Source organism: Chiroxiphia lanceolata, chromosome 4 (genome assembly GCF_009829145.1).
Source record: "Chiroxiphia lanceolata isolate bChiLan1 chromosome 4, bChiLan1.pri, whole genome shotgun sequence".
NCBI lineage: Eukaryota > Metazoa > Chordata > Aves > Passeriformes > Pipridae > Chiroxiphia > Chiroxiphia lanceolata.
The window spans coordinates 47,485,580-47,504,500 of record NC_045640.1 but is presented as its reverse complement, the minus strand read 5'-3'; the positions used below and the strand labels follow the sequence as shown (position 1 = coordinate 47,504,500).

At 42.6% G+C, this 18,921-nt stretch overlaps 1 protein-coding gene across 1 annotated transcript; it reads left to right on the top strand.

The window, feature by feature from the left end:
* The first annotated feature begins 2,460 nt into the window (after nucleotides 1-2,460).
* Nucleotides 2,461-17,843, top strand: LOC116785942 (transmembrane protease serine 11D-like). The gene is made up of 10 exons (XM_032686146.1): nucleotides 2,461-2,553; nucleotides 10,707-10,830; nucleotides 12,089-12,204; nucleotides 12,632-12,699; nucleotides 13,920-14,083; nucleotides 15,062-15,100; nucleotides 16,146-16,326; nucleotides 16,547-16,812; nucleotides 17,137-17,279; nucleotides 17,682-17,843. Exons 1-10 carry the CDS (start codon nucleotides 2,461-2,463, stop codon nucleotides 17,841-17,843), a joined length of 1,356 nt encoding a protein of 451 aa, XP_032542037.1.
* Nucleotides 17,844-18,921: the final 1,078 nt, after the last annotated feature.

Genomic DNA, 18,921 nt, shown 5'->3' with positions numbered 1-18,921 from the left:
ATTGGAATAGTAGTTCCCTGGGATTTCCCCATTCCATTGCCTTCCTGCCCCCATGTTTCCTTTATACCTGAAGTGTCCAAGTCCTTGTTTAAGGTAAGCATTCTGGTTTTGTGCCATCAATGTCTTAGAGAATTCTGAGAAACACAGAAAGCACTGTTTTGGCATTCTGCCACTGTATCCTGTTCATATCAGACTTTTTAAACTTCTTTTGTTTATTCTTTTACTTTTGTCAACTTCTATCCCATTCTTTACTTGAGGTTGTAATATCTACCATAGGATTCAGAACAAGGCATTCTGTGTGCATCAATCTGCTTTCTCCTACTTGTCAGTTTGAAATTTCTGTATGGTCTTCCTGATGTGGAGTACAGATCCTGTTTCCCTCTCACTTCTGGTGGAAATCTGGTCATCCTTTAGTGGGCCTAATCTACTCTAGAAGCTCCCCAGTCCCTGGTGAACCTGAGCCTCACTGCCTTACTCCATTGCTTTAGTCATGCATTGAGATTTTGCCTCCTCACCAGCTGGGTTATTGTGGGGGGCCTTGTCTTTTGCATCTTATGTCCTGCTTTCAGAATCTCTTTGCTTTCTTTTATATGGTGCCCAGTTAGACCACAACACCTGGCTTCTTCCCAGCATTTCCCAACTTGTCCAAACTTTTTTTGAAGTTTGGCAGTGTAGCACCAGAGTGTAGCATCAGTACACTTTCTCTGGAATCAGAAACTAAATCTGTTTGGTACCTGGCAACTGAACCACATAAGGCTGTTTCCTGTCCCTTTTTCTCTGCTGCAGGGAAGTCTTGTCAGTCCAAGAAGATACTCAGACACTTTGTGCAGAGACAGGGACCATTGACCAGGAGTATTACATCCTTTATCACTTTAGTGCCTTTCTGTCATGAAACTAGGGCTGGAAGAGCTTTTCAGTGCCCTAAAAAAGCCTTCTCAGTTTTACCCCTTTCCTTAAGCAGCAATGGGGTTTTTGCCTGCCGATGAGGCTGTTCAGGGATTTCCGTGATGTCTCTGTGTTGTGCGTTCTTCCACCTATGGCACAACCAAGTCACAAGAAAGGGCTCTATGTCTGAGGATCATGGGGTGCCTGGAATTAATATGTCTTTGCACCACCTACACACAGGTCAGGTAATCATGTGACACGATACTTTACCCTGGAATTGTCACCCTCTAGCTAGGCTTCTGACTGGATTTCTCTTGCACATTTGGACTGACTCAAGTGTTCCTATATGGGATGGCAGTGCAGCTTCCAGTTAAAGAATTGAGAAGCAATTACATTATATGTGTCATTAACAACCATATTCATCCTGTTTTGTAATAATTAATGCTGAGACATTGACTGAATTTAAATTATGAGAAGCTGAGGCTTATCTTAACCTACGTTTCATTCAAAAGAAGCTAGCCTTCTCTGAAAGTCAGTCTTCCTGTTACTTGGGTATGGACTTAATATAAGGTGAAAGGAAGAGCTCCAGACATGTAAGGTGTATTTGCATCAGCGTGTTACTAAGCTGGTGATCCCTGAGCTGTAGAGGGGTCAAAGGAAGGTCAGTAAGGTGGAGGAAAAGAGTCCCTAGAGGTCAAAAAGTTTATTGCAGCAGAGCAAAGCAAATATGTGCCACACGTGTCTTGTGATGTTCTATCTTGCCTTCTGAAACAAATCTTTGTGTAGGGCTATGTGGTAATATATATCTTCTAGTAAGTTTGGTGGTACTGAGAAAACTTAAAACTGAAAAAAGGATTCCCAAGAAAAGATTGAGAAATGTTACTTTAGGTTAATTTTAGGTTAGAGTTTGTGCTTGTGTTAATTGATTGCCAGCTAACTTGCTGTCACTAGCAGAAGTGGAAGTTCTTATTTAGACAACCTGCAAATATTTATATCAGAAATGTTTATGACACAGAAGAATTTTTCCAGGACAGAAATGTGTGGGTGGCTAGGTGACCACAATTAAGATTAGCACCTAAGGAGTTAAAGAAGAATGAAAAATTTGAATTTAGCTGTTGCTATGAGGGCAATTCTTGTCTAGCTTGAATGACCAATTTCAAGGAAGTTCAGGGGAGTTCAGAGGCACATGCCACTGATTCTCCATCCGTTTATGTCAGGTCTGTATCTGGTCTAGGACTGAACATTGTCTCTTTTGAGCATGAAAATTTTCTGCGTTGGTCCTGCCCATAATTTCTGATTTGTTCTTAATTATACCAAAGAAGGAAATACACTCCGCGTCCTTGCAAAATTTTCATGGCTCTTCTGATTTGGGGTGTTGCAGGGTGTAGCTAATACTCTGAGAAGGCTTCGGGATTCCTGGATGAAGGGTGTGATGAAAGAAGTGTATTGTTATTGTTTTAGGGGAGGAATCATGCTACTGGGTAAGCCTCTGTCACTGAGACTTGCTGGACTTGTTTGTTCTGACTTGCCTATGACTCCTTTCTTTCTTAATTCAGGAGATAAAGCCTCAAGTCTATGCTGAGATGCTGCACAGTGTGTTGTGGCGTTCAGGACAGTGCATCTCCCGGACAGAAGAGCTTCTCGCCAACCTCTCAGTGGTACCCAGAGGTGAGTGCCACAGGCTTCTATCTTGCTTCTTGGTAGTTTGGGCAGTGTGGCTATATCGTGTGTAGATTATAGGGCAGTTTGAGCTTTGACCGAGAGTGTGGGGAGAATGGCACCAGTTCTGAGCTTGCTTCTGATTTGATCTGCCTTTCGTGCATCAGTAATCCTTCTGATATTTCAGCCTTTCTCCTCAACTGAAATGCATTTGTTTTCTGAGAATTCTGCAGCTCCTCTGCAGCATGGTGTGACAAACTGAGGTGGCCTATGTGGAGAGCAGGTGAGAGTCATCTTACTGTGCCCTGACTCTGATCTACTGTCTGTGCTTGTGCAGTTAGAATGTGTTGCAGTCTCAACTGCTGAACTAGAGGATGAGCGGAGTACAGTTGGTAATAGTAGCTTCTTGTGCTCTTGTTTATTTTCATGAACTTAGTGTGCAGCCAGTGAAGTGTTAATCTGTGCAGAATCAGCTTGGAAACACACCAAATCTGGCACCTGACTTTCTCCCACCCTGTCTTGGAATGAAAATCAAACTGAAAACCTACAAAGACTACAACTACTTGTGTGGTGCCTCATTTTTGGAGTAGATTTCAACCAGTCAAAGAAGGACAAAGGGAGGCAGGCAGAGCTACTTTTGAAGGCTGAAAAGCAGAGATCTACTGCCATAATCTGTGACTGCCAAACTAACAGAACAAGATACTTTTCTATGACCAACACAGCTGGAAGTGGAAATTGGAGTGGTAAAGATGATGTAGAAGTTACAGAACCTTATCCTAAACTAACTGTAATCAGTGGCTTGTATTTAATATTTTCTTTACACTGATATGGCCTCTGACATGTTGATGCAGATTGTAAAATCCTTATGCAATGAGTAGCCCTCCTACTTCTATTAAAGCTGATTTCAGAATACGGGAGTCTTTTTCAAGATGTTGGCTGTGGGAGTCAACTATAGAAAGACACAATATTGATCAAGGGTATTTCAGTTGTTGGCATTACAGTTGCATCCCACAGACTGTTGAATGTTACAGGAGCCTAGCTCTATTCCAACAATTAAAGAGCTCCTAGCATCCAAAGAGTTGTATGCAAAATGGATGAGAGAGTAAGGAACAACAAACCTTTTGTGCTGATTGCACAGGTGATCCAATAATCAGGGAAGCCTGTATAAGCACCATTTTTCCATGATGGATATAGTTACTGGTAAGATATCCCAGAGACTGAAATGTTGCCCTTGAATCTTCATGTAAGTAACAAGAACAATATTTGGAACTGTTGTCTTTACCCAGCTGAAATGTGCTCTTGGGAAGCAGCAAGACCTTAGTAAAATTGGAGGGCTAAGGGGAGGAGCTCAATTAGTAAGTGGCAAATACATTACTGATGCTTTATCTGACTGCAGAGTGGTGGCATGCAGCACCTACTGTTTTTGTGGGATGTTCAAGGGTGTGGGGAGATCAAGCTGATTCAGTGTGACGCATAGAAGAACATACATTTAGTTTCTCTCAGCAGATCCCTTCAATGTTTGGAAGTTTTCCATTGTATCAGAATTGTTTTAGGAGAAATTAAACATTGAGTAATTGAGACTGGTAGGTAACTGACCTCATCCAAACAAGGGTCTCACAGTACTTAGGCAGGCACTAGCTTCTTCTGTTTCAGTTCTCAAAGTAGTAGAGGTTGTTATATTCTTTTAAGTGTGTGTGTCCTGAGTATGCCACAAAAGAGCAAAGGAGACGTGTTAGGTTGGTGTGGTTGCTTGTGGTAAAGGTGGGAGTGAAATCAGCCTATCTTGCTTTGTGGCCCTATGCTTTTGCTACAGGGCTCCTGCACTAAGCCAGATGCATTTCAATTGCTGCCATTGCCAACCACCCTGCCAAGGCAGATAGATTTAGGGACCTAGTTCGGATTTTCCAATCTTACCCACCAGGCCAGCAGATTAATCTGTTCAGTTGCCCTATGAAGAGTGTCTAGTAAGAGTCATTGTAGACATGTGCCGGAATCCAACATTGACTGGAAAAACCAGATATGGCCATAAATGCGGAGAGATCCTCCTCAGCAGATGTGCCACCCAACCTCTACCACTGGCTCTTCTGAGAGTGTTGGAATATCAGTTAGCAGGTGTATAATAATAAAAAGTGCAATAATAAATTCATTATAGGAAGGCAGCAGCAGATCACATAGAAGAGGTTTCATGTTTTCGTCTATGAAGAGTGTGGCAATACACTTCAGTAAACAGCTGGTACCAGAAAACATTAATCTAAAGGCAAATCTAGTTTGGAGTGCTATGAGGGCTTATCTTAAGAAGTAAAAAAATATTGAGGGCAGATCTGTAAAACAGAACAGCGTAGCTGTTCCCTGCTTATCCAGCAGCTCAGTGACTAGGGACACATGATAAAGTTATACATCCTTTTCTTGTCTGAGAAGATATTTTCTGATCAGTTTGCTGGTATCTTTTGCTGAGGCTTTTGATAACTCACAGTAACTCAACCAGAAGAGATGGATAAGCTCAATACAGTGAATCAAATCCGTCAGGCAGAGGTGGGAGCTGAACATTCATTAATTGCGTTGTGAATGAATATAGTAACATTTTAGGGAGTTTGGTACATGATGAGAGAGGAAAAACAGTTTGTCACCTGTGTATTGTTCTTGTCTTTTGCTTTTGGGCAAATGTTCCAAATTCAAAGGTAAAGAATTCATTTGGTGCTGATCCGGAATCTAACTTGAAATCCTATGTGTTTTCTAGTTGGTTTCACAAGGAAGACCAGACAATTTCAGCTCTGTCAAATTTCAGTGCAACTCTTCTTCCTAATGTGCCAATATCTACTAATGTAGTTCTTGCTGTATTTCACTTACTAAAGTATCCTGTATTGAGGTTTGATTTAATATATCTCTATCTAAACATAACTTTAGTGTATTTTAAATACTTAATTCTATAAAAACATAGCTATTTTCACAATAATTCTTTTGGATTTTTTTTTTTTTCAGTATAGAATAACTTTTTGATGATCAAACCACAATGTTTGGCTCAGAGCCAAGGTGTGTAAACTAGGAGACTTAATAGTTCGCTTTTCCAGACCCAAATTAAGTGTGATATGAAATGGAGAGGTGCTGCTGCCTCCATGGATTGTCATGGGCCCTTTGGGAATGGCGCATATTTTCAATGAGAACAGGGATTTTTCACCGATAGTATTGCCAAGATAAGCAGTTTCATACTGAAATAAAAGATCTTGGGTTTGAAACTTCTCACGAATTCACTGCAGACTTAGAGCTGCCAGACATAGGCTGTGAGGAGCTGGTTTTCAGAGCAGAGAGGATTTGGCTTTCCAGGTGTCCCAGCGGAATTTGGATGCGGATCTCTTGCTAAGGTTTGCTCCTGCGGTATGAGAGTTATCTCATTCATGCTAGAGGGTGAATGGATTGGTGTTACCTGAATTCCCTTTTCCGCCCCACTAAGAGTTAGTTTGCAGCTTACTGGAGTTAAGCAATAAAAAAAGTCGAAGCCTGTGATATAAGGAAGCAAGACAAGTGGGGTTAATTCTGGAAGGCATCTACACAGACACCTGTGGTATTGGGGGTCTTCTGAGTAAAATGCCTGTCTATTAAGCACTGCCTCTTTGCCACAAGAAGAAAGAAATCATGCATCCATGGTTGAAGGCAATGAAATAATTTCTGCTTCTGATTACATCAGCACTGCAGAGGATCAGTGCTTCTCTGGCCAGTGACTGTTGATGGAGCAGAATTTGCTTGGTTACTAGAGTGCAGAGAAACCATGTCTGATTCCTAAACAGGGGGTCCCACCTGCCACTAAACTATTTAACTATGGAGCTGGATGTCCCAAGCACAGGAATCCCTGTCAGGTGGTGATTCTGGTAGAGCATGACAAGCTTGCCCTCTGTGGCACAATAGCAAAAAGGCTATGGGAGGAAAGACCTAGTTGGAGGTGTAATGTGTATGAATAATGAATGCATTGAGTTGTCATAACCTGAACAAGAACTGGCTTTCACTAACCACCCTAGCCTCTGTCTCAACAGAGCTAGGCCAACCTAGTTGTGAGATAAAATAGACAAAAAAACCCCAAAATATGGGGGCTGCTGAGCTGGGTTCTGCACACAGACAGTACAGTTGAAGGATGCTGACCATTGTACACTGTGGGACTTGGTGAGACTTGGTCCTTCCATTGCAAAAGAAATTTTTTTTCCTGTTCTGTTACTTACCTTAGCAAGATGGAAGTCGAAAACCTCCTGCTGAAGGGAGGAAACCTTTTTGGTCTTAAAAAGATATTTCCACTTTAACTTGTATATCCTATATACAAACATATACCCTACATACATATTATTTACCTGTATGGGGATGTTGGTTGACACCATGGGTGTGTTGGTTGATGAGAAGTTCAACATGAGCAGGCAAGGTACACTTGTAGCCCAGAAAGCCAATCATGTCCTGGACTGCATCAAAAGAAGTGTAACCAACAGGTTCAGGGAGGTGATTCTGCCCCTCTATTTGTTCTTGCAGAGTACTGGAGTACTGCATCCAGTTATGGGGTCCCCAGCATAAGAAGGACATAGACTTGTTGGACTGAGTCCAGAGGAGGGCCATGAAGATGATCAGATGTCTGGAACACCTCTCCTAGGAAGACAGGCTGAGAGAGTTGGGATTGTTCAGCCTGGAGATGAAGGCTCTGGGGAGACCTTATAGCACCTTCCAGTACCTAAAAGAGGCCACAGGAAAGTTGGAGGAACTTTTTACAAGAGCACGTAGGGATAAGATAGAGGGGAATGGCTTTAAACTGACAGAGGGATTTAGATTAGACATTAGGAGGAAATTCTTCACTTTGAAAGTGGTGAGACACTGGAACATGTTGCCCAGAGAATCTGCGGATGCCCTATCCTTGGAAGTGTTCAAAGCCAGGTTGGATGGGGCTTTGAGTAACCAGGTCTAGTGGAAGGTGTCCCTCTCCATGGTAGGGGGGTTGGAACTGGATGATCTTTAGGGTCCCCTCCAACCTAAACCACTCTGTGATTCTGTGATATGAAAGAAGAAATATATAGAAGTGCTTCCTTTAAACTGTTTTCTGAAAAAAATTCAAAGTTAAATCAGTATCAGAAGTGAAGTAGGCTTTTATTCCTCATCTCCCATGTTTTTGTTTCCCCTGGCATTACAGCAGTTCCTGAGGTATCTGTTTCCCCTTGCAAGTCTATATGACCTGTAGAGAACAAGCAGTTCTGAAATGTTGGAGGAGAAGCAGGTCTGTGCTGCCAGTGTTTGTTGCTGTAGCTTGTATTTGCACGAAAAGGAAATAGAGACAGACTGTTGGAAGGACAGTACTGCCTGTGAGAACATGAGTCCCGCAGGCAGTGAGATGCTTGGTTTTCTGAATCTTAAGCTTTTGTAGCTGAGGCATAAAGCCATATCTTGATGAAATCTGTATACATTTCAAGAAACACAGCAGTTACAATACCAGAGTACTGTTGGCTCAATATTTGCAGAGTCAGCCACATGCTGCCAGGGCTGTGCTGTGCTTTCTCTGTGCCAGGAGCAATGAAGGAATGGTGCTCCCATTGCCATTCAGGTGGAAGCACACTGGGGTGAGGACAGTTGCAACACAGGGAATCAGTCTGATTGAGATGGATGGTAGGGGCTCAGGCTGGAAGCAAAAACTCTCCAATGAGGAGAGCAAAATAAGTTGCTAAAGCAGCATCTTTCAAGCATGAGAGGTGGCTAGCTAAGGAGGGGCAGAGGCACGTTGCTGAAGTGGGCTGTTCTGATGAGCCAAGAGGCTTGCCCTTGAGGGTTATAATTCACTGTCCATGAGATATGCTGCAATTCCATAAGCTGGGACTGTGAAAGACTATGAGCTGTGAGATGAGTGTGGGAGTGCTTCATGGGAGGCTGCAGTGTATTAAAGAAACAAGCAGAACAGTCCCACTGGTCTTGGGTTTTTATCTGAATCTCTCCATCAGTTAAACCCTCAGGGTTAATGGATAGTTTATACAGTGAAAGTCTAGATGTTGAGAAGTCTAGGCCTCACTGGAAACAGTTGAGTTCCAGTGTGTGTTATTTATGTGGTTTTATTGCAACTTGGATTTTGCAAAGAAAGTAACCTTGGCCAGCCTGGGATTTCAGGCTCCTATCAACTGCCCTAAAGTCTATTTTGCAGAGCCTTGCCATCAGGGAACTGAGCCACTCTAGTGGGGAGAAAACTTGGGCTGTGCATTGCCAGAATAGAACTTTGCCCTGTAAAGTAGAAACAACAGAAGGAGAGGTACTGGGCTTCTCTGTAGTATGTGACTCTGAAGCAGAAGACTTGTTCCTGGTCACCTGTCCTGTGTATTTTGGTAACACTAAGCTGCTGGTTGTGTCTACCTGCAGTTGTGATGCTGGCTGAAGCTATCCTGTTTAACTTTTTCTTCCCAGTATGCCATCTCTTTCAGCAGGTAAAAATTAGCCTGCTTCCCTTCTTAAGTAATGGACTGGACTGAGATACCTGACAGCACTCTGACTAGCCGAAACCAAGGTTTTATGTGAGGAGATTAAACTTTTAGTTGTTTTCAACTCCCCTGTCACTTGCTGAGCATACCCTGACTGTCTGCAGACCTCTCAGCTGCTTCCTCTGTAGTGCTATCTGGTTTGTTGTTGGTTTTTTTTGTTGCTACTGTCAGTTTTGGGTTTTGTTTTTGTTTGCTTTGCTTGCCATCTCTTGCTTGTGGCTTTACTTGGCTTTCTTGTCATAAGAGCAGAGCGTATAACACCATTCTGCTCTCACACCACTGCACTGTCTTTTCCTCTTTGGGATTTGTGCACCATACCCCTGCCTTCACTGCTCATCTGCTCCCTCAGATCATTTCCTAAGACAGAACCTCTGCTGGTATCCTGCTCTGTTTTTACTGTGACTTTTTCTTTGACACCTTGTAGTCAGAAAACCTGCAAGACTTATTTTCTCTGCCTGCCTTTCTGCCTCTTCCTGCCCCCAGCTTCTCAGATGTTGCTCAGAAATGGCTGTGCCATGGGCCTGAAAAGGGGAAAACAGCATTTAGTATTTCTGTCCACAGAAATACAAGCATGGATCAATGGGTTTAAAACATCGTGGTGACTAGCCAGCTCAGACCTCCTCCCCAGGGCTGGCTGCTGCCATTTGTCACTCCAGACATGTCTGAGAGATTATCTCACGTGTTTTTCTGTTACCTTGTGCTAATGCAGACCATGATGTGGAGACTCCGTGTGTGTCATGACAATTACTACATAGTGTGCTGTGGAATTACTGGGGGTCTTAAATAATTGTGCTTAGGGTTTTGCATCATCCTTCTACAAAGTTACTGAGGATATGTGCAAAAATGCAGTTTTCCTACTGTTCTCTTGCTTAATGCTGCACTGGAGGACATAAATGTAGGAGAAAGGCTTATGTGCTTTTGTCCATGTGTGAGTCAAGTTCTCAACTCCATTACAGATCTGTTGTTGGCTTTCAGCAAATCTCTAAGTCTGGGTCTTGTTGCCATGTCACATTTACACAAGTAGCTCTTTCTCTCACAGACTGCCTGGCAGGAGACATTATGTGGTCTCTTACAATGTATATGTGGCTTCGGTGCAATAAACCCCAAACCCTGTAGGGAATCAGTGAATATTACTACTCATACCAACTAAAAATAACCAAAACTGTATGTTATATGGCATCTCTGGTAGCCTAGAGTATCCTTGGTGGAGAACATATTTCATCAGTCATGAATTATTACATTTATGTTCAGTTTAAGCACCTGTGTGGGCAGTCCCCTACACTTGAAATCTGTATAATATTTCTTGATGGGAAATTGTCTCTACAAGCAATACCTGCAAAACTCTTTCTCAGGGTGTATGTGAGGCAACTGAGGAAAGTTAGAACCCAGGAAATTCTCACTAAATATAAAGAAAAAGTTTTTGCCACGAGCATGGGCAGAGACTGGACCAGGCATCCTGAGAGACTGGGATATCTTTATCATTGGAGATATTAAAACCTTGACTGGACAAGACCTGGAGCAACCTGCTGTAGAGGGACCCAGTATAAACAGGTGGTCCAGGGTCCTTCCCTACCTACCTCATTTTGTGAGATTTTCCAGCTGAGCTAACCTGTGTACTCAGGATGTACTATTGTCTTTGTACTAGAGCTGAATTTCTCCATGTTGTTTTCTTCAATACAGATAGTGATCCAGATGGACAGAGCAACGAGGCGTATAGAGCCATGGAAGATAGCAGTCATTGTTGTGTCAGTGATAGTAGGCTTAGCCCTCATCATTGGCTTGATTACATTTTTTTTGTGTAACGGTAAGTGTACCACTCTTTTTGTTGTCATGAGTCTTCAGGAATCTGTTGTGTTTCACCTGCTACTGTTGTCTTGTCTGATCATTTAAGTATACGATTCACCCCTAGTATAGAACCCCCATGAGGAAACTCTCTAAACCCTATTCAAGATCTGAATTGATTTGAAAACCTGCAAGAATACTTGAAGTACCCTTTACTTGAATCAGGGATTTCAGTTTTAACCCTCTATTTTTTTTCTTGTTTTGCGCTGGTTCCTCCACTGGTATCCATGGTGAACCAAAGGAGAGCAGTCTTCTGTATAAACCAGAGGTGTGTCTGGTACTCAGGCTATGCATATTAAGCTTGGTATTGAACAAGGGTTTTGCTGAAACTTAACCTGGCACCTCCAGATGAGAATATTACAGAAACAGAGAGGGCAGAGCCCCTGGGCTTTTTGGAGCCCAGGAGTCAGTCCTGGTTGCCAAGGGCTCAGTTTCATTAGCAGATCACAGAATTGTTAAGGTTGGAAAAGAACTTTTTGATTACCAAGTCCAACCATCTTGGCTCATGACTTGAAGCCCAGTCATTCCATTCCCAGCCACTTGGCTCATGAATGAAGCCAAGTCATTCCATTCCCAGTCTCTGAGATACAAGTGTGAGTGGTTTTGAAATGCCTTCCTGCTGGAATGGAACTAATCATTCAGCTCACCAGGAGTGAATGAGGTCGTGGTTTGCATTAGGACACTAGAAGAAGCAGTGGCAGAGCTACATCTTAGCTTTGATTTTTGCCAACCCTATGTTTTGGGGTCACTCTACCATTCATTGGAGAACCAGATTTTAAACATAACCCAACTGCTGAATGGATGCAAATAGCTCTGTGTCACCTGCCTTTCAGAGGGGCAGGGACATGCCAGAGTGCAGCCAGGGAGGAGTGAATGTGTCTACTGAGTCAGAAGGGACATATGTGGGCTGGTTTGTCTTATGCTGTGCTCACCTCAGGCCAAAAAGAAGAAGGACCCCAGAGAAATGTTGTAATGGGTGTAATTTACAGCTACTTCGGATGGTTCTCAAAGAAGAAATGAGCCCCTAGCTGGTTCATGGAGCATCAGCATGGTCCAGACCCCCCTTTTCCCAAAGTGCTGCTAAAGCTGTAATCCCACAGCTGATAGGATCACAACCAGAGCCTGGATCCCTTGCTTGTGCCATGTTCTATGAGGTACTGTTCATCTTTGAATTGTACCAAAGGAGATCAGCTACCTTTTTTTTTTTTTCTCCTCTGTAGATCAAGACAGATATTACAATGTGTCTTTCTTAATCACCAATGTCAACTACGACCCTCAGTATGAAAGGCAAACCACAGAAGAGTTCAGGAACCTAAGTGAAGAGATTGAAACCATGGTAAACTAAGATGTTTTTCTGTTCATGCCCGGGCTATGGTGAGGAGTCTTGCAATTGTGTGATTGGAAATAGTCAGAGGTGATTTTACCTCATCCTTACATGTCTGGCCTTACCTGTCTAAACCTTGCTGTAGTGGGTTAAAGATGTGTTGCTGACTGTGTGCAAGCAGATGGTAAGCACAAGTGGTGTCTGTTCCAGCAGCTTTGTGGTGAAACCGGCAACCATAGAGCAGAACAGACAGTGAAATTGGCCAACTCAGCTGTTTATTTTGGATCTGTATCCTCTGATGGAAATTTAATGGTAGCTTTGGTGTAGAGGTGGAGATCTGAAAGCATTTTCTTGTGCTTCAGAGGCTCATGAGACTGTTATATCATGAAAGCATGTACTTATTACAGGTGTATTTTAACACACCCTTTTCTTTTAACAGATGTCTGAAGTATTCAAGAACTCCTTTCTAAGTAAAAGGTACATCAGGTCTCACGTTGTCAGTCTAAGGTAAGTAATGTGGTGGCCTGGAATAAGCAGGGATGTGTTAAATATATTTTCTTCCTACTACTTGACCATATGGAGCATTTAATATTGTTTATGCTTGGGTTATACTGGCAGGATGAGTAAGCCTTGTCTGGTTGTCACTCTCCTGCAGTGCTCAAAACACTGAGGTCTCAGTTACCTTCAGAGGTCAGCAAGGAAGAGAAATTTGGCCTTACACTTCTTGTGTTCTTCTTGATTCCCTGAACACTAGTTTTTTGTGACTGTGATACAGTAACTGGATTATTGAGTGATCTTTGTCTTCACTACTAGTTAACAGCTCGAGAGATACTGAGTAAGCTCTTTATCACACTTATTGCTTCCCATGGAAGCTTGGGCTGGTGTTTACCACTCTGCATGGTGTACAGTAGGAGATTACTATTCTCCTCCCTCTCTGGAAAGGTCTGAAGGAATAAATGAGTCCACTGTGAGATACATGAATATAGACAAGGGAACATAGGCATAGATACAGTAGACAGAAGGAGGCAAGTGGAACGTACAGGTATAAATGTCCTTGGTGAGAGGTTTTAAGTCTTTCCTCTGCTGTAATTATGCATCACTCTCAGTGGTAAGAGCCATTGCTTCCCTCTCCTTCATGCTGCCTTATTTTGGAGTTGTATTTCTGTAAGGCTCAAATCTGCTGTGGAATATTTTTTCCTATACAGTAAAGAATGCCAAACTTTCCACAAATATCCTTCTTCACAGCACTTCTGGGCTTTCTTGCCTTTACCTGTCTCTAGATGGAATGAGTAGTTTGCTTAAACTGTTCTACATTGTTTTCTGATGCTGGTTCCTTCCAAAAACCTCCCATAGTGTACATCAACTGAAATGGACAAGTGACTTAAATGGAAAGAAATGCCAAAAGACCTTTTTAACTTCTGTAGCTCTAAACTGGATCTTTTGAATGGCTGTCAGGAATGGTATGTTGGATATCTGTTGAAGGGTTTTAACTTGCTGTGTTGTTACCATTACCATTTGTGTCCTAGTGACCAGGATCTGTGTAGAGGCCAAAGGGAGCAATCCCTTCTCTGCTTCTCAGCTCTACTGCTTATAAGTAGTAATCTACTGTTCTAGATGTCTGTGCAAACCAGACCTGTTCTCATATAAACAGGCAGACAGTACAAAGCAGAACCAAGAGCATTAGTGGGCAAAGAGGACAACACCACTCTGTTTGTGTTGGTTTGTAGCCCAGATCCTGGTGGAGTGCTTGCATCTGTTGTTCTGGTATTTAAATTTGCCTCTGCTGACAGAGAAGCAACGACCTGGGGTCATGTCAACCGTGTGTTACGCAGAAGGCTGAAAGCAACCTCAAGGGACTTGGATGTTGACCAGTCTACCATTCGACTCACAGGCAAGTGCCTTAGGCTTGTGTTTTCAGCTAGGAATTGGTTCCTCATACTTTGCTGTTCATAGCATAATGAGTTTCACTTCAGTATGCAAATATGGGCTATTCTTGTTTTCTTTCTTTTGCCTTTTCAAAACTGTATGTTAAGCTGACAGCCTGGGAACTTGGAAGAAGTAGCATGCAAAGCACTAAAACACACAGGCACTGATTTATGGGTGTGAGCTCTCCTCTGTCCATTAGAGGCTTTCTCTGTATGACCTAGTTGTGTTGAATGAGACAGACCCTCTCAATTCATCAAAAAAACAACTTTGTGACCAGGGATTCACAAACTACTTTAAGGCACACATTGAATTCAACAAGAACCTGTATCACCAGGCACTGAAATGCAGAGTCCTCAAGCTATTAAAAAATGCAAAGATGAGATGGTTCCCTTCTCCACCCTCTGCCATTTCCTTTGCTTATTTGACAAATTGCTGTGTTTGTAACAAAACATGAGGTTCCTTGGGCAGTAATCCTCTCCCATGAATCTGTTGCTGGTTACCATCTGAATCTGGCAGGGGGGGTTTTGTAGGAAAGAAATTGAAAATGTTGCAGTTTAGCTCCAGTCAATCTCAGCGCTGAGGATTTATGAAGACTGTTTTGACCACCTTGCAACACTAAAGCTGAAAAGATGCCTGTAAGTGTTAGCTGGTTACTGTGCATGTTATATGTGTAGATGTAACTTGGACCTACTTGCAGTTGTTCGCTGCTTTGGTTAGCCTTGAGCTAAGGCAAGAAAGATGTATCCTGTGGCCTTACACTTTCAGTGACGAACAAAAGCTCCACTGAACTTCTCCAACACAGCACATTACTCCTTTTACCATACTTCACTCCATGCAGCAATGCAACTCATTTAATTTGTGTTTCTAGGTACAGGGAGGAAGTCTGTGTTAAATCACAGAGCATATGAGATATACTCACTGTGGTATTTGCTTTTCATTTCAGAGCTGAATAAGGAAAAGGGAGATAACCTATTAAACAACTGTAAGTACGAATGCTTTATAGTAAAACTTCAGGGACATGGTTCTAGACGTTCTGTGTTTACAAAATCATGATGTTTTTATGAAACAAGTTGAAAAAAGAACTTATTTCATGTACTAGAGCAGAAGAGAGTGCATGAGACATGGAAGACTTGAGCTCATTTTCTTGTAGTCTTGCTGGCTCTGTGCTGTTTGTAGAATAAAGCATTCTGAATTGGTGGTGGGAAGCACTTGCTTTAATGTTGGTTTTGGGAAGTTGGGGATGTAGATAAGCACCTGTTAGCAAGTTTGCACAAGCACTACAGTTGCTCTGGGCCAACAAAAACCATTTTCCCTCCTGCCCCCTTCTCCATGCAGAAACATTTGAGAACATATGTCTGTCAGATTTGAGCTAAAAGGGCAGAGGGTGGGAGAGGGAGAAGAGCCGATCACAGTGAGAGCAAGGCAGTGGCTCAGCCCTGGAGATTGCAGGTTCTCAGTCCTTCTCTTGGTCTGTGCTCCCCCTTGAGGTCTTAAAGCTCCTGTGGAAACAGGGAGACACATAAGTACCCTCCCAAGGGACTGCATCGGTCCCCTGCATGATCTCAAAGACTCTGTATGTTAGTTTTCCATCTTCAAATGGACCCTGAGAATTGGATCTAACTTTTTTCAGGTGGGTAACACAAGATTGTGCAATTGGCACAGTGACTGTAAGTAAATTTTTGGAGGAAGAGGACACTACTTTTTTGTTGCTGCTGTCAAGGCTAATCTGGAGGTGACCTGAAAAAAATCCTTTCTTTCAGTGTCTCAGATACACAGCCCTCAGTTCCCACGGGAGTACATATAGGCTGGTGTGTCTGGAAACTGGCTTAATGAAAAAAAGTACTGACTTTTCTATCAAACTTCCTTGTTTACCCTGCATCCGTCCTGAGTCATTTGTGACCATGACACTTGGTTTCTCTGCTTTAGGTGAAGGTCATCTCTTGACAGACACCCTGCCCTATTACATGTGCGTGTGCAGCCATGAGGGCCTTCAATCAGCTAAAGCAGGGCTGTCTTTTCTTTGGCAGGCTGTGGAATACGGAGAGAGACATTCTCCTTCACAGGAGTGGAGAGAATAATTGGTGGGCAGCGTGCGCAGGATGGAGAATGGCCATGGCAGGCCAGTATTCAGCTCGACGGGACCCATCGCTGCGGTGCATCAATCATCAGCAATACCTGGCTAGTGACTGCAGCCCACTGCTTTAGAGAGTAAGTCATCAGCGCCTTTCTGATTGTAAAGGCCTTAGGACTCTTGGGTGCTCTGACCTTTTGTGCCCCTCTAATACCTGTATCTGCTGAAAGATAATGAAGTTTGACTCTTTCCTTAGGCAAACCTGACCACATTACTTTCCGATGCTTAAACGGAGAGCTAAGCTCCTTTGGGGATCTTGTTTTGTGTGGCTGTGACATAACCTCAAATATCTTACAGAGGAACTGATCCTCGGAGGTGGACTGCCAGCTTTGGGATTCTGCTGAGACCTCCAAAACAGAGAAAACTTGTCCGAAGAATTATTGTTCATGAAAGATACGGTAACGTTATCCTTGATCACGAACATGATGTGGCTGTTGTGGAACTTGCATCTGCTATTGAGTTCACAAGTGATGTGCACAGTGTGTGTCTTCCTGAAGCATCTCACATTTTCCCAGACAACACTTCCTGCTTTGTCACAGGTTGGGGAGCTTTGGAGAATGATGGTGAGTGTCTCTTTCCAACGATATCAAGGATGTATCTTGTAGCCTACAGTTGAATTTAATACTGAAATATGTAGAAAAATGCCTTTGTGCATTATGCTAAAGAGTATCTGGTGATGATGAAAGATAGAGAAGGGTTATGTTTGGGAACAATTGAAGGATTTTGGTGGATGGGGGAACTTTCTTATTTCTGAGACATTGTCTAGGTAGCTCCCTTAATTGCCTGTGATGGCAGAAAAGCTGAAGGAAAATCTGTCTACTCCTAATCTTTGCATGTTTTATGTTACATACTCTGTCTGCAAATTGTTGTGCCATTTCTCCTTCTAGGCTATAGTGTTAATCAGCTTCGACAAGCAGAAGTGAAAATTATAAGTACTGAGATCTGTAATAGTAGACGAGTATACGGTGGAGTGATAACACCTGGAATGTTGTGTGCTGGATACTTGGAGGGGGAGGTGGATGCTTGCCAGGTAAGTTTGTTTAAAGGTAATAATAACAAGAAACTAGGTGGAGTGAAAAGTAATGTTTTCTAGAAATAAAATACACTTTAGGGAGTCTAAAGTTTATGGGTTTCAATATCTTGACAGATGCAAATGAAGAGCTGCATGGCTCATGGGCTGAAGTCTGAACTTCAGTGCTTGGAGTTTATAATGCACTTACGAGAGAACACAGATGTAAGGGAGTGGACTGGGAGAGACTGAATTAGACATAGGCTGTAAGCCTCTGTCTTGCCATTAAACTGTGTGAAACTTGAATTATATCTGAGGTCTAGAGAAAAATACCTGTCAGTTGCAACACAACAATTTAAGACTTGGATTAGTGAGGTGAACACTGTTTGCTTTGTTCTTACCTGTTGCCATTTTTCTCCTTAGGGTGACTCTGGTGGGCCACTGGTACAAGTGAACTCCAGAGGAATCTGGTATCTTGTGGGAATAGTGAGCTGGGGAGATGAATGTGGAAAGCCAAATAAACCAGGAGTGTACACACGAGTGACTTACTATCGAAATTGGATCCGCTCCAAAACGGGCATCTGAAACCTGGAGCAGGTTAAGTTCTGTGGGCTGTGTACAGCTATTCCTCTGACACATTCTACTCTGTGGTCACCGTCTAAAGAGCTGCTGGCTTAGCTTGTGGTCATGTATCCAAGCTTGGAGTAGTCTAGGACTTGAAATTGGTTTGGTCTACAGCCGGACAGGAATGGACTTGATCCATGTGACAGTTGTTTGCTCAGGAAGTAGTCTGTCAGAGGGACAACCACCTTCATCTATATGCAATATACGGACCCTTTTTTCTCCATGGTCAAATGTCTTGGCTCCAGCTCTGATACCCAGGCAAAGTGTTTGAGCCCAAACAATCATCTACCAGCATCCAAGACAAGTTATAACCGAAACGTGACCCACCCATTTGCTGTGTGCTCACAAGGCCCTATCTATCCATAGACAAACTACAATTCAGCTCTTGACTCCAAGGCTGCTGTGCTTCTGAATTCTTGAGCTTTTTCCTGCATCATTCCAGGGAGTGTACTATAATGAAGAATGGAAGATAGCTTAGAGAAGTCCTGGTTCCTAACATCAAGTTGGACTCTTACTTAAGTGAATAGAGAATTTTTCCTTGCTGTGTTTTCCTGAAAATGAATTTGTGGAAAACACCAGCTTGTGTCCACCTTCTTTGATCAAGTGTATGCGTGCCCACTCATCGCTTCATATAAGCAGCCCCTACGACAGTATTTGCCATGAGAGTGGCTGCTGCACTTAAGACCGAAAACTACTTTATGTTCATACCACTCTGTTGTCGTATTAGAGTATTTGGCTGAATTAATTTCCATTTTTAACTATCCAGATTGTATTTTTCTGAATAAAAGTCCTTTGCTTTTTGTGCAGGATGGACGATTGTAACAATATTGGTATGACCATTGTCAAAAAAACCCGTCTCAAACTGCTTATTTTTGTGAATGCTATTCTTAAGTCTTTATTATTGAATATGTGCATCTTCAGCTGTATCCTGTAAAAAAAAAAAGGGTTTTTATTACAGTGGAAATACTCATCTCCTTCAGAGCAGGGCAGAACTCCTGACTGACTCACTAATTTTATGTAAAGATCTCTCTCTTCTGAT